The sequence below is a fragment of the Gymnoscopelus braueri genome (assembly GCF_963280865.1).
Source record: "Gymnoscopelus braueri genome assembly, chromosome: 13".
NCBI classification, from domain to species: Eukaryota; Metazoa; Chordata; class Actinopteri; order Myctophiformes; family Myctophidae; genus Gymnoscopelus; species Gymnoscopelus braueri.
The window spans coordinates 11,096,685-11,111,765 of record NC_137615.1 but is presented as its reverse complement, the minus strand read 5'-3'; the positions used below and the strand labels follow the sequence as shown (position 1 = coordinate 11,111,765).

The following is a 15,081-nucleotide window of genomic DNA, read 5'->3' as shown; positions in this document are numbered from 1 at the left end:
AAACGCAACCTCGGTAAAACGGTGCCAAACTTAACCTCAGTAAAACTATTGCCTATAAAGCCTAACCATATATCCTTCCTCAGTAAAAACAAATACAAGAACCACTGGGGACGATCGGTCCGCTAAGAAAATGGGGGTGAGCGTGTTTTGGGGCGAGTGTTCCGGCTACCGGGAGGAGGGCCGAGGAACCTGGCCGGTAGAAGGACGGACGGCAACCGGGAAGGATCAACATTCCCACGACGAAACCAAATCCTCAGTGGCTACATACAGCCCTAAGTTAACCTCTGTCTGTGGTAAACCTATTGTGCTGTCCCACCCACTTAAAATACACTATCATCTCCCTGCAGTTTTTCTGTTCAGAAAAGGAACAGAAAAACATTTCACTAAAAGTTTGACTAACCAAAACATTCGGTTAATATACCTTGGTGTCATCAAAACTAGTATAAACTAATTTGAAGTGTTGAGATTTTCTGTGTGCTACTTTAAATGTGTTAGACTACTACTGTACTCAATGCAAAGATGTGATTGCTCACTCAGACACTATAGCATGCATAGCCTACCATTAAATGTAGGAATACTTAAATTTGTTTTGTGAATTTGTCCATGCTGCACAATTTTATGTGTTACTTGAGCCTAAAATATCCATAACTATTAGAACACAGTGAGTTCAGTAAATATTGTATTTCTGTTGTATTTGTCTCAGTCATCTGACCTGGCCCATTAGTAATGAGACATTTGGTGGGATTGGCAGCACTTCATTATAATCAATATTTACATAGGAATGTACAGTTATTCAAAACTAGGCAAAGATCAAGATTTTAAGTTTCACAATTATGTAATTGTGGCAACAATCAATTAATTCAAATATCTTAATGGCTCAGTCAGCTCTGTGTGACCAGTTAGGGATAATAACCAGAAGACCCATTTTCCCCATCCATCCATCACATCACAGAGACACCATAAAACAACAAAAGTCATTACATAGGCTCAAAGTTTACCTAAGAGTATGAACATTGAAATGTTGGTGTGCCAGACTCCGCCAGATTGTGCTAACAATGTCCAACATATACTACAAAATATAATAGGTAATAATATATACAAAGGTATCATAATGTACTACTTCTAGTACAGGGGTTGACACTAACGGCTGCACGACTGACCGTGGCAAGTAAATAAAACGTTCGGGCAAGTGGAGTTTGCATGGGAAAGCAACCGTCTTCATTAAATATTATTGGTTATTCATGAAAGAACAAATAATGCTACAGTTTTAAAAGTAGCAGTTGCGCTCATTCAGACTTTCAAAGTCGCCACTCAGCTGTTATCGATTGGATTTAACATTAATTTGATTTATTTTTTGGGAAAGTGCCTCTGAGACCTTAGTGTCAACCCCTGTAGTAAGCCTAAGTAATACAGGAATCCAGTGTTAAGTAGTGTAAAGTAATACCGTTAAAACAACAACAACGAATAATTGTGGTGAGGTACCATAGACCGAATTTAGAATTTCACCTTCCCTGGGACAGAGGATATAAAGAATATGTCTATGAGCAACAAAGGCATTAAAAATATTATAAAAACATATTTTTCTCACCAAAAATCATTATCATCAATAACTGTGATAATATTCAGTGATTGTTTTTGGCATGTTCATACAGCCCTGATTTACGCTTCTCCCCTCATCATTTATGACATAGTGAAATGTTGAAAATGCACTTTGTCTATAGAAACAGTCCACACTCACAAGGTGGATTATTTGAATCTTTTTATTTAACGCAACAGCAGTCTCTGACAAATGGACATGTTTCGGCTACTCAGGCCTTCATCAGCGTGCACTTTGTACAGTGATGTATTTTTAGAGTCTCCATTTCATTCCCACTTTAGTGTGCTCAACATGAATTCCTGCGTTCACATTCTACTCTTCTTATGGAAACTCTGGCTGCCATCTTTTTACTTTTTCCTGGCACTTCCTCATCCACCAGAGACATCCGTTCAAATCTCTCTACATAACTGGCAGAAGCACTGATGCTGCCGATGCCAGAGGTCATGTCAGAGCTGCCTCCAGTCCTCTGAGTCAACCATTCTTTCACCTTGTCACAAGCAGCTCCGTCGATCCCAGAAAAGCTCTCAGCTTCAGAAGGAGCACCTCCACTCACTGGAAACAGAAAAACACATTAAAAAGATGGATGAGACACTGTAAAAAGGCTTTAAATGTAGGCTAAGTGATATTTTTTGGATAAAACAAAAGAAAAATGTTAAAAGTTTGAAGCACTATATTCTGATTTTACACCTCTTTATAAACAGAAAAAACATTTTCAGGGGGGTTGCAATTTCTCAGCCAATCAGGAGAGGGTACCCATTCATCAGCTTAAAGGAGGAGTTCACACAAAAAATTACTTATTTTCTATCAATTGCACACCCTATGAAGCCTTGAATCCATGGATTCTTTTTTGTTTTTGTCGCATTCCTAAGCTAATAATTTGATTCCCGTCTCCTACCAGCTAATGTATCCGGTAGGAGACACAAAGTAGATTATTTGTGTCTCCTACCGGAAATACACACGGTCATCAAATTATTGTCTTACGAATGCCACAAAAACAAAAATAAATCCATGAAATCAAGGCTTCATGGGGTGTGTAATTGATAGAAAATAAGATTTTTTTTGGGTGAACTTCTCCTTTAAATGTTATACTGTTTCAGTTTCGATGTCTGCTCATTTCTTTGTGTCATCACTTCCAATTTCACTTGTTTAATCTGTATCCTGTGTGTGTTCTCTCTCCTGATTGGATAAAATTGGTATCTTGACCCAATGCAATTTCTGTTCACTAAAGAGCTGGAGAGACAGGGAGACTCCTGTTACTGAACAAACACTATTTCAATGAGGACTATCAGAATATAGAGCTATTTAATACTTATTTTAACAAAATAAATGTACCCTATACTGAAGACTAAATGATACTTCGTCACACAACAGTGTCGCTCGATAAATGATTTTTAAGCTTTTGGTGCAGTATAGGCTTAACACACAGATTTGACACAACAAAAACAAACTGGGGTTGCATCATCATGACTGATGGAATAACATGGGTCTCACTGCTTGGGATGAAGGCACCATCTAAGCTGGCAATCTTCCGCACAGCTGGTTGTGGTGGTTCTTCTGCCTCTGCTGCCAAAGCCTTCAGCATCCGGCCTATGAGCTGCTCTTCCCTTTCGGTCCACTCCTCCTCCTCTGTCACTGTCAAAGTAGACTTTCGTGCTAACCAAGAGAGCACTGGCTTCTGATACTGTCTCTGTTCCTCCTCCAAAAAGTGGTGACCCTTGTTCCGTGTCATTAAATCATTTATTTCCTGAAACAGCACTATGTTCCAACCATTGTAGTTATTAAGAACTTGATATCTGTTCCCACACTTTTCTACAAGCCACTGGAGAGCCTCACCTTCACTCTCGATATGCTCTTCAATGGATCTGTCCCCGAGCCAGTCCCCCCAGGTAAACAGCACCATAGAGTGTCTCCATACTCTCTCCTTCAATGGCATCAAGTGCTGCACCATAGCTTCCCTGTCCTTCTTTGTAAAAGGTTTGGAAATGGGAACAACCAGGAAGAAAACATGAGGCCCTGGCACACACATGGAGACACTGCGCACAAGTGCTATTTCATCCATCGTCGTGTTTGTTGACCAGCCTGGACATTCAACAATTGTGAGCTCTAACCCTGCAACATTTTTTTGATATTTTTCAGGCAGCATGGTTCTTCTCTGGTGCTTGAATTCCTAAAATAGAAATATCAGAATCATCATTAAAACAATCATGCCAAATTTGAGAAAATCTGCAACTAAATTCTGTGGTATGAGAACTCATTGAGATGATCTTGAGTATATCGAGTCAGTCACCTTCTTCATTAACCTCGTCTGAAAGTACTCTCCAAGAAGCATTTCGTTTCCTGCTATGCTTTTCCCAGAGTCTCCTCTCCCAACAAGAACAACTCTCAAGCTAGTGAGTGAATGCTCCTCCCCTGCAGAAAAAAGGGGTACAACTTAAAATGTTGATTATGGCTTTGATGTGAGGATAATCAGTAATTTAGATAATTGATTTGCTCACCTCTGAACAACTCCCTCAGAACTCTTTTTTGTCTGTGGACCTTCAGCCTATTATCTTTTGCTCTTCTTTCTTGAACATGCTTCTTGGCTTCTATCAGAGCAGCACGGCCAAGGTCAATCGCATACTGGGAACCGCCATTTCCTACCCACATCTCTTCTACCTTCTCCAGTAGTTCTACCACCTGCTTTTCATCAGCACGTTTTGTGTTGTCTAGAACGTGATATCTGTTCCCGCACTTCTCGACAAGCCACCGGAGGCCCTCTTCACTTTCTATGCGCTCCTCCACGGTTTTCATTCCCAACATGTCACCTCGAGTGAACAGTACAACGGTGTGATCCCAGACTTCGTCCCTGAACAAACCCATGTGCTCCTCGACCGCTCTTTGGTAGGGTGCGTTAAAAGCAGATGCAAGGCCAACCACTAAGAGCACTGCATGGGGTCCAGGTGGACATAGATACATGCTGTACTCAATCTCCTGTTTATCCAATGCACAGGTGTCTTCTAGGCTGTTATTGTAGAACCAACCAGGTGAGTCCACCACTGTGAGGTGCCTCCCCCCTTTTGTGCCATGTTTGGCCTCACAATGCACTGTTGTCCTACCATGAGCAACGCGAAACACATCTTTCCCCAAAATCGTGTTTCCTGCTGAGCTCTTGCCAGACCACTGTGAGCCAATCATCACCAGCTTTAAATGTGCTGGGGTTTTCTTACCACCTATTAGGGATGACAAAAAAAACAAAACAAATTAGGATCTATGTAATTGCATTTTTAAATTAAGTCTGTTGTCATTGCTTTTTTAGGGGATAGCTGTGTCAATCCCAAAAGGAGTTACAATACTGAAAAGAGATGGTATTGAAACCACCACACATTTTTTATATGAAAAAGTCATGACTCACCTTCAATCAGTGCTCTGAGTCTTATTCTTTCACTTGCGACTTCAGAAAGCCTCCTTGTAGCTCTCTCAGCCGTTGCCTGTATCTGCTTTCCTAGAATTTCCCCAGCAGCTGGGTCAACATCATAACAACATCCAGTCTCTGCAACCATTGCCTCTATTTTCTCAAGCAGCACTTGGACTTGAGTGCCATCCCGCCTGTTGCTGATGTCAAGAACATGCGAGCGATTTCCACACCGCTGGAGAAGCCACTTCATTGCCGGCCACTTTTCGATAACGTCCTGCAGTGTTTGGGGTCTATATGGGAAATTTGCACTAAACAGCACAATTGTGTGATCGAAGAATTTCTCATGAAAAAGTTGTAAGTGTTCCTCCAAAGATTTCTGGAAGATGTTAAGAAACGTTGCTCCAATGTGAATGACCAGTAGAAAGACATGAGGGGCTGGTGGACACAGAAATACACTGCGCTTGATTTCTAACTGATCCAGCATTGGAGTATTTTCTCTTGGGTAGTGCCACCACCAGCCTGGAGTATCGACCACAGTGAGCAGTCTGTTATGCACTTCCTCTTGTCTCATCACACTCTGGGTGGTTCTTTTGTTGGTGTCGAACACATCTTTACCCAGTATGGTGTTCCCAGTTGCACTCCTGTTACTTGACGTACCAGTCAATTCTCTCCCACCAATCATCACCATCCTCAGCTCGGACAATTGGTGACTTTGCCCTGTCACAAAAACACAATTCACAGTCACAGTCACACTGTCTACTTGAAGCATTTTATTAGCTTCACTTATCAGCTTAAAAGAGTCTTTTAGTGTCATGAGGAACATTTTACGATCTAACATCAGACAGCTCACTTTTTTATTTTTCTTATGACTTAGGCTGCACTCTGTAACTTTCATGCCCTAGTATTTCAACCTAGGTCTCCTGTTCTGGCATTTATATCTAGATTTAAATCTAGATTCCAACTATTTTGGTGAAGAGATTTGGCGTAGAGGGAAAGAAGAAAAGACCAAGTACAGTGCTGGCCCCAGCCAACTAAGTATTGCTTTACCATGATGGTTTAAGTGGTTAAACTCAGTAAAACAGTTAATGCCTTTTGTTGTACAAAGTAACCTTGCTGCACTGCCAAAATGTTATACAAATCCAGTGTTCATTTATCTCTGACAGAGTAGAATGCACTCTTGTGTAGGCTACTACTCCTATATAAGATGTTATACAAGGCTTTAATCTTGTACACTCTCTGAGTTAAATGAACACAATTTACAGTAGGCCTACATAGCACATGGATCAAATATTGTAATTACAAGTAACTTACCGGTGTTGGAGATAAAATCTGTGCTAGCCATTTTTACTCTCACTCTCACTTCTATGTCACCTGTTGTGAACTATTGGCAGTCTGTTTACTGAGACATAAATTGTGCAGTAGATCATATGAAAATGTAGTCCTGGCGGGGACACACCTCCAATAAAGAACAGGAAATGTACTATGGACTTTAGATTGTGAACATGGGAAGTTCACAACTGGTAATTTCCCACAGGGAAGTTAATCATAATAATATAATAAAACTTTATTTGTATAGCACTTATTTAAACAAAGTTACAAAGTGCTTGAACAATCAAAACAGCAATCACAAGATAAGCATAATGGAACAAAAAGCCTGCAACAAGATAAAACAATGTAGGCATATCAAGTTTCTTTTTTTTGGTTCAAGGTTTCTTTATTTTATATTTTCACATACAGGTCAATAACAAAAGGCATACAAAAACAGTACCCCTCCCACCCCCCCCAAAGCTGGAGATTTGTAGTTGTGTATGTGCATATACTGTACATTTATATACAGTACAGTACAGTACAGTACAGTACATGTACGTGTGTGTGTGTGTGTGTGTGTGTGTGTGTGTGTGTGTGTGTGTGTGTGTGTGTGTGTGTGTGTGTGTGTGTGTGTGTGTGTGCACACGTGTGCGCGCGCGTGCCTGCGTGTGCATGTGTGTGTACATTCTATATTAAAATTGGCTTAATGGAGGACCGAACACTAGATGTGAATGGCCCGAACCTATATTTGTAGCCTTTTTGTAGTTTGCAATGCCCTCCTTTCACTTCTGGTTTTATTACATTCTTAATTTAATTAAAAATATGTTAACCTTTTTTAATTCAATTCTTAATTTAATTTAAAATATATAAAGGTACTTAGACTGTTTGACAGAAATCTGTAATGCTGCTGCTATTGCTTGGTGCTGCTACTTCTGTTTTGTATAGGTGTCATAGTTTTTTATGTGGTTGTATTTTATGTTTTATCTGTTTTTTAGAGGACCACAATGGAAATAAGGGTATTATTTTGTTTTTATGCTCCGTGATATTGTGTGTTGTTATTGTCATGGAAGGGCTGATGTTCTTTTCCTTTTATCACCTAATAAATTCATTCATTCATTCAAATAACTGGGAAGGTCACTAAATCCACTACAAACAGTTCACAGAAATTCTACAGTGATGTAATTTACTTAGCTAATTTACTTACCTTGAATGGTAACATAAAAGAAGGTGGAGGTGCTTTCGGGTAGGACGGTTGTAGGAAACAAGGAACTAAAGCCTCTTTAATACTACTTAGCATGATGGTCACTCGCAATAAAGAACTGATCAACAAGATGCATCACGTAGTGAAAGCAACACCTTTGTCCCACTTGCATTCTGAAATTATGAGTCAGACAAATATACTGTAGTAATATACTGTAAATATACTGTAACCCCCCCCCCCCCAAACAGACTTAGGTCTTGGTCTTAAATGCTTGAATGTAGAAGTATTTGGCTGAAGTGAAAAATACACATATCTGAGTGTGAGAGACATAGCTGAAGAGAATATACTTAACCACTTAAACCCTACACTTTGTTGACCAAGGTCCCCCAGGGGTCTGTACTTGGTCCCCTCCTTTCCCCCCCTCTATACCAAATCACTTCATCGAAAATAGCCTATCTATCTCGGTGGCGCCGCAGTCGGTGGCGCTGTCGCCTCACTGCTAGAAGGTCCTGGGTTCGATTCCCGCAGGGGACGCTGTGGGCGCTGCGGATGTGTTCTCTCCTCCGCGTCATCAGTGCCCATACCCTAGGCGGGGTTGGCGAAAGGGCCTTTCTGTGTGGAGTTTGCATGTTCTCCCCGTGTTCCCTAGGGTAGGTACCCTCACAAAAACATGCAGTAATCCTGGTCACTATACTGCCTCCCCCTGGCCAGCCGGGGCGCCTGATGGAGGGGAAGGGAACTGGTTGGAATAACGTGTTATGCGCTACGTCCAACCAGGGAAACTCTCTCCTGTCAGGTGATAAGAAGGTCAGTTGGCTCTCATGCATTGAAGGAGGCATGAGCTCGGCCCTGGCCTCCCTAGGTTGGCAGAGGGAAGGTAGTGCTCAGGATTACATATAGACAATTGGCACTGGGTGTAAAAAATGGGGTTACAAAATCGTGGGATAAAAACAAATATTAAAAAAAAGAAAATAGCCTATCTACAAGCTCACAACATGTAACGTTGTGAGCTTATAGATCTGCTATTTTTGCTGAATGTTCGCCTACATGCCCTTGACATGAAATGCCCAGAAAAGAAACACCAGTGTCAGGTATATTGTAAATGCACATTCAACAATCTATTAATAAATGTAACAACCATTGTCAAAATAATGTAGTTACATTATAATGTAGAGGAGGCAAACAAATATATGTTATACTTATGTAGGCGTAACAATAAAGATCACCTTAAACCTAAGCACTTAAAAGGAGAAATATTTGTGTATGCATCGGTAAAATATTGATGATGATTTATAATGAGGGTCAGCCCTCAGTGGCTACAGATGCCCTAACCTCTGTGAAGACCTTTGAGCAGAATGTGCTGTCCCACTTTAAGACCATCTCCTCAACCCCCTGCAGTTTATGGAAAAAAAATAACAAAAGAAAAACTAAAAATGTTTGACTACCCAAAACATTTGGATAATATACCTTTGTGTCATCTTGAAAAGCAAGCTACAAACTTGTTTTTCCACAATTCCACAATTATATGTGTTACTTGAGCCTAACATATCCATAACTAATAGACCACAGTGAGTTCAGTAAATATATACAGTATTTCTGTTTTATTTGTCTCTGTCGTCTGACCTGGCGATGTTTGGGCAGGATTGGCAGCACTTTATTATAAACAATGCTTACATTAGGCCTGCAGAATTAATCAAAACGGTTTGAAAATCGTGATTTCAAGTTTCACAATTATGCAATATTCGTGGCAAAAAAATCAAACATCTTAATGGGTCAGCTGTTGCACCTTCCACTGATCTCCTCACCAGTACACAAGGATTAATAACCAGAACATTGTGCAAGCCAATGAAGTCATCTCTCCATCCATCGGGCTCACAGAGACACAATAAAACAACAGAAGCCATTACATAGGCTGAACGTTTAAAAGATTCAAATACTTTATTTGTCACATACTGTACATGTATGCACATTGAAACTCTGCCAGACAATGTCCAACATATATACTGCAAAATATAAGGTCTAAAGGACTACTACTAGTAGGCCTAAGTAATACAGTAAGTGATAAAGTGTACTACAAACCTAATAAGTGTGATTAATAATTGTGATAATATTCAGTGATGTTGTTTTTGGCATAATCATACCAGCCTTAATTTATACTTCTCTCTTCAAGATTTATGACAGACATAGTGAAATGTTGAAAATGCGCACTGCACTGCACAGTCTCCATTTCATTCCCACTTTAGTGCACTCAACAGGAATTTCTGCGTTCACGTTCTACTCTGCTTATGGAAACTCTGGCTGCTATCTTTTTACTTGTTTCTGGCACTTCCTCATCCACCAGAGATATTCGTTCAAATTTCTCTGCATAACTGGCAGAAGCACTGATGCTGCCGATGCCAGAGGTCATGGCAGAGCTCCCTCCGGTCCACTGAGTCAACCATTCTTTCACCTTGTCACAAGCAGCTCCGTCAATCCCAGAAAAGCTCTCAGCTTCAGAAGGAGCACCTCCACTCACTGGAAACAGAAAAACACGTTAAACAAAGGAATGAGACCATGTAAAAAAAAAAACCTCTTTTATAAACAGAAAATACATTTTCAGGGGGGGCTTGCAATTTTTCAGCCAATCAGGAGAGGGTACCCATTTATCAGCTAAATGTTATACTGTTTCAGTTTAGATTTCGTCTGCTTTGTGTCATCACTTCCAATTTCACTTGTTTAATCTGTATCCTGTGTTCTCTCTCCTGATTGGATAAAATTGGTATTTTGACCCAATGCAATTTCTGTTTACTAAAGAGCTGGAGGGACAGGGAGACTCCTGTTACTGAACAAACACTATATCAATGAGGAGTAGGATTATCAGAATATAGAGCTATTTAATACTTATTTCAACAAAAGAAAAAATAATGTACCCTATACTGAAGGCTAAATGATACTTTGTCACACAACAGTGTCGCTCGCCCTCAATAACCGATTTTCAAGCTTTTGGTGCTGCAGTATAGGCTTAACACAGATTTGACACAACAAAAACAAACAAAGCGGGGTTGCTTCATAATGACTGATGGAATAACATGGCTCTCACTGCTTGGGATGAAGGCACCATCTAAGCTGGCAATCTTCCTCACAGGTGGCTGTGGTGGTTCTTCTGCCTCTGCTGCCAAAGCTTTCAGCATCCGGCCTATGAGCTGCTCTTCCCTGTTGGTCCACTCCTCTTCCTCTGTCACCGTTGAAGTAGACTTTCGTGCTAACCAAGAGAGCACTGGCCTCTGATACTGTCTCTGTTTCTCCTCCTTAAAGTGGTGACCCTTGTTCCGTGTCATTAAATCCTTTATTTCCTGTGGTAGTTTACTATGGTAGTTAAGAACTTGATATCTGTTCCCACACTTTTCTACAAGCCACCTGAGAGCCTCACCTTCACTCTCGATATGCTCTTCAATGGATCTGTCCCCGAGCCAGTCCCCCCAGGTAAACAGCACCATAGAGTGTTTCCATACTCTCTCCTTCAATGGCATCAAGTGCTGCACCAAAGCTTCCCTGTCTTTCTTTGTAAAAGGTTTGGAAATGGGAACAACCAGGACGAAAACATGAGGACCTGGCACACACATGGAGACACTGCGCACAAGTGCTATTTCATCCATCGTTGTGTTTGTTGACCACCCTGGACATTCAACAATTGTGAGATCTAACCCTGCAACATTTTTTTGATGTTTTTCAGGCAGCATGGTTCTTCTCTGGTGCTTGAATTCCTAAAATAGAAATATCAGAATCATCATGAAAACAATTATGCCAAATTTGAGAAAATCTGCAACTGTGGTATGAGATCTATACATTCAATCAGTTACCTTTTTCATTAAGCTTGTCTGAAAGTACTCTCCAAGTAGCATTTTGTTTCCTGCTATGCTTTTCCCAGAGTCTCCTCTCCCAACAAGAACAACTCTCAAGCTAGTGAGTGAATGCTCCTCCCCTGCAGAAGAAAATTAGATACAAATGATGATTTGAAAATGATTATGGCTTTGATGTGAGGATGATCAGTAATTTAGATAAATGATTTGCTCACCTCTGAACAACTCCCTTAGAACTCTTTTTTGTCTGTGGATTTTCAGCCTATTCTTTCTTGCCCCTCTTTCTTGAACATGCTTCTTGGCTTCTATCAGAGCAGCATGGCCAAGGTCAATCGCATACTGAGAACCGCCATTTCCTATCCACATATCTTCTACCTTCTCGAGTAGTTCTACCACCTGCTTTTCATCAGCACGTTTTGTGTTGTCTAGAACGTGATATCTGTTCCCACACTTCTCGACAAGCCACCGGAGGCCCTCCTCACTTTCTATGCGCTCTTCCACGGTTTTCACTCCCAACATGTCACCTCGAGTGAACAGTACAACGGTGTGATCCCAGACTTCCTCCCTGAACAAACCCATGTGCTCCTCGACCGCTCTTTGGTAGGGTGCGTTAAAAGCAGATGCAAGGCCAACCACTAAGAGCACTGCATGGGCTCCAGGTGGACACAGGTACATGCTGTACTCAATCTCCTGTTTATCCAATGCACAGGTGTCTTCTAGGCTGTTATTGTAGAACCAACCAGGTGAGTCCACCACTGTGAGGTGCCTCCCCCCTTTTGTGCCATGTTTGGCCTCACAGTGCACTGTTGTCCTACCATGAGCAACGCGAAACACATCTTTCCCCAAAATCGTGTTTCCTGCTGAGCTCTTGCCAGACCACTGTGAGCCAACCATCACCAGGTTTAAATGTGCTGGGGTTTTCTTACCACCTATTAGGGATGACAAAAAAAAAAAAAATCTAGGATCTATGTAATTGTCTGTTGTCATTGCTTTTTTAGGGGATAGTTGTGTCAATCCCCAAAGGAGTTACAATACTCAAAAGAGATGGAATGAAACCACCCCAAAATTTCTTATAGGAAAATGTCACGACTCACCTTCTATCAGTGCTCTGAGTCTTGTTCTTTCACTTGTGACTTCAGAAAGCCTCCTTGTAGCTCTCTCAGCCGTTGCCTGTATCTGTTTTCCTAGAATTTCCCCAGCAGCTGGGTCAACATCATAACAACATGCAGTCTCTGCAACCATTGCCTCTATTTTCTCAAGCAGCACTTGGACTTGAGTGCCATCCCGCCTGTTGCTGATGTCAAGAACATGCGATCGATTTCCACACCGCTGGAGAAGCCACTTCATTGCCGGCCACATTTCGATAAAGTCCTGCAGTGTTTGGGGACTACATGGGAAATTTGCACTAAACAGTACAATTGTGTGATCAAGTAATCTTTCATGAAAAAGTTGTAGGTGTTCCTCCAACGATTTTTGGAAGATTTTAAGAAACGTTGCTCCAATGTGAATGACCAGAAGAAAGGCATGAGGGGCTGGTGGACATAGAAATACACTGCGCTTGATTTCTAACTGATCCAGCACAGGAGTATTTTCTCTTGGGTAGTGCCACCACCAGCCTGGAGTATCGACCACAGTGAGCAGTCTGTTATGCACTTTCTCTTGTCTCATCACGCTCTGGGTGGTTCTTTTGTTGGTGTCGAACACATCTTTACCCAGTATGGTGTTCCCAGTTGCACTCCTGTTACTTGACGACATGCCAAGTAATTCTCTCCCACCAATCAATACAATCCTCAGCTCGGACAACTGGTGACTTTGCCCTGTCACAAAAACACAATTTACACTCACAGTCACACTGCATTTTTTTCTGCATTATTCTTAAGAGGAGTCTAGTGTCACTGTCACGAGGAACAGTTTATAATTTAACCTTAGAAGACTCAATTTTACATTTTTCATATCATATTTTCATATAGGCTTCACTCTGTAACTTTCATGCCCTACCACGGATTTGAACCCAGGCCTCCTGCACAAGTTCTGAAGATTTGACAACTAAGCAAATAGAGTCTGCCTGCTTGCTATGAGTTTTGACCTTCAGGCAGTACCACATGTCAACCAGTAGAGGTCCTACCAGACTACAGGATCTACATTTCGCAATAGAAGAGCAGGAAGATTACATTAAATACAACCACAGCAGTTGTGATAGATACAGTATATTTTATATACTTTATCATATAGATTGGTCAAAATAAAAATGTATTCATAAAAAAAGTAACATACAGTAGCTTTTAAAATCATCAAAACTTACGGTTAGAATTATTTATCTGTACTATTTCAAGAGCCTTTCAGATGACAAAATATATACAATTATAAGAATGATACACCTTCAAGCTATTAGACAGGCTTTAACCACTTGAACTCTATAGCATCCCTATTCTGGGGGGATTATTCGCCTAATATAGCAGATCTACAAGTTCACAAGAGTTGTTAACTTGACGATATACTATTTTCTGTGAAGAGATTTGGTGTAGAGTGAGAAAAGAATGGACCAAGTAAAAAGACTAGGTATTAGTTGAACAAGTATAGATGGTTTAAGTGGTTAAACAGTAAAACAGTTAATACAGTGTGTTGTACAAAGTTAACCTTGCTGCACTGCCAACTTCCTAGATGTTATACTACAAATCCTCAATGTTAATTTATCTCTGACAGAGTACAGAATTTACTCTTTTGTATAGGATGTAAAGCTATACGTCTTGAATCTTGTACACACTATGAGTTAAATTAACAAAATGTACAGTGTATATGTATAGCATATTAATCAAATAACATATTTGTAAGAAGAACTTACCAGAGTTGGAGATAAAATCTGTGCTAGCCATTTTTACTCTCACTCTCACTTCTATGTTAACCTGACTCTGTCAAATGGAATAAGCTTGCGACACACATTTTGTTTCACAGCCTACTTTGCAAATGAGATTTCCGGAGGGAGGGGGGTTTACCAGGCTACTTCTATGTCACCTGTTGGTGAAATATCTGTTTACTGAGACATTGTAATTGTGCAGTAGATCATATGAAAATGTAGTCCTGGTGGGTACACGTCTCAATAAAGAACAGGAAATGTACTGTGGACTTTAGATTGTGAACATGGGAAATTCACAACTGGTAATTTCCCACAGGTAAGTTCACAAGATAAGCATAATGGAACAAAAAGCCTGCACCAAGATAAATCAATGTAGGCCTATCAAGTTTCTGATCAGAAAAGCTGCCAGTGCACCAACTCCATGGATGTGTGTGTGTGTGTGTGTGTGTGTGTGTGTGTGTGTGTGTGTGTGTGTGTGTGTGTGTGTGTGTGTGTGTGTGTGTGTGTGTGTGTGTGTCTGTGTCTGTGTGTGTGTGTGTGTGTGTGTGTGTGTGTGTGTGTGTGTGTGTGTGTGTGTGCTCGCGCACACGGGTGCACGTGCATGCGCGTGCATGTGTGTGTATGTACAGTATGTACAAGGTACTGTACATGATTGCATCAGGTGAGGACAAGACAACTAGAAGTAATGTTTGATAATAGCTAATAGCAACCTGAAAATGTGTGTTTAATCCTTTGTTGGAGAAACCTTTTATGTTTTAAGACAATGGATTCAATAGATCTGTTAGATTCAAATAGATCTGTTCAGAAGGATCCATTTGCTACAAAAGCAAAGGAGGGCAGAACTGGACAAGTAAAGCTTGTTGAAAAAGATTTTCACCATTGAGAGAA

The 15,081-nt window shown here is 40.7% G+C and overlaps 2 protein-coding genes across 2 annotated transcripts; both read right to left on the bottom strand.

The window, feature by feature from the left end:
• Nucleotides 1-1,362: 1,362 nt before the first annotated feature.
• On the bottom strand, nucleotides 1,363-6,362 carry LOC308098141 (GTPase IMAP family member 8-like). The gene is made up of 6 exons (XM_080446382.1): nucleotides 6,303-6,362; nucleotides 4,989-5,708; nucleotides 4,093-4,806; nucleotides 3,885-4,006; nucleotides 3,089-3,764; nucleotides 1,363-2,149 (listed from the first exon to the last, which is right to left on the bottom strand). The coding sequence occupies exons 1-6, from the start codon at nucleotides 6,331-6,333 to the stop codon at nucleotides 1,884-1,886; spliced, it is 2,529 nt and encodes an 842-aa protein (XP_080302508.1). The 5' UTR covers nucleotides 6,334-6,362; the 3' UTR covers nucleotides 1,363-1,883.
• Nucleotides 6,363-9,470: 3,108 nt separating this feature from the next.
• On the bottom strand, nucleotides 9,471-14,338 carry LOC308098143 (GTPase IMAP family member 8-like). The gene is made up of 6 exons (XM_080446385.1): nucleotides 14,182-14,338; nucleotides 12,434-13,156; nucleotides 11,555-12,268; nucleotides 11,340-11,461; nucleotides 10,580-11,243; nucleotides 9,471-10,014 (listed from the first exon to the last, which is right to left on the bottom strand). The coding sequence occupies exons 1-6, from the start codon at nucleotides 14,210-14,212 to the stop codon at nucleotides 9,749-9,751; spliced, it is 2,520 nt and encodes an 839-aa protein (XP_080302511.1). The 5' UTR covers nucleotides 14,213-14,338; the 3' UTR covers nucleotides 9,471-9,748.
• Between the last annotated feature and the right edge of the window lie 743 nt (nucleotides 14,339-15,081).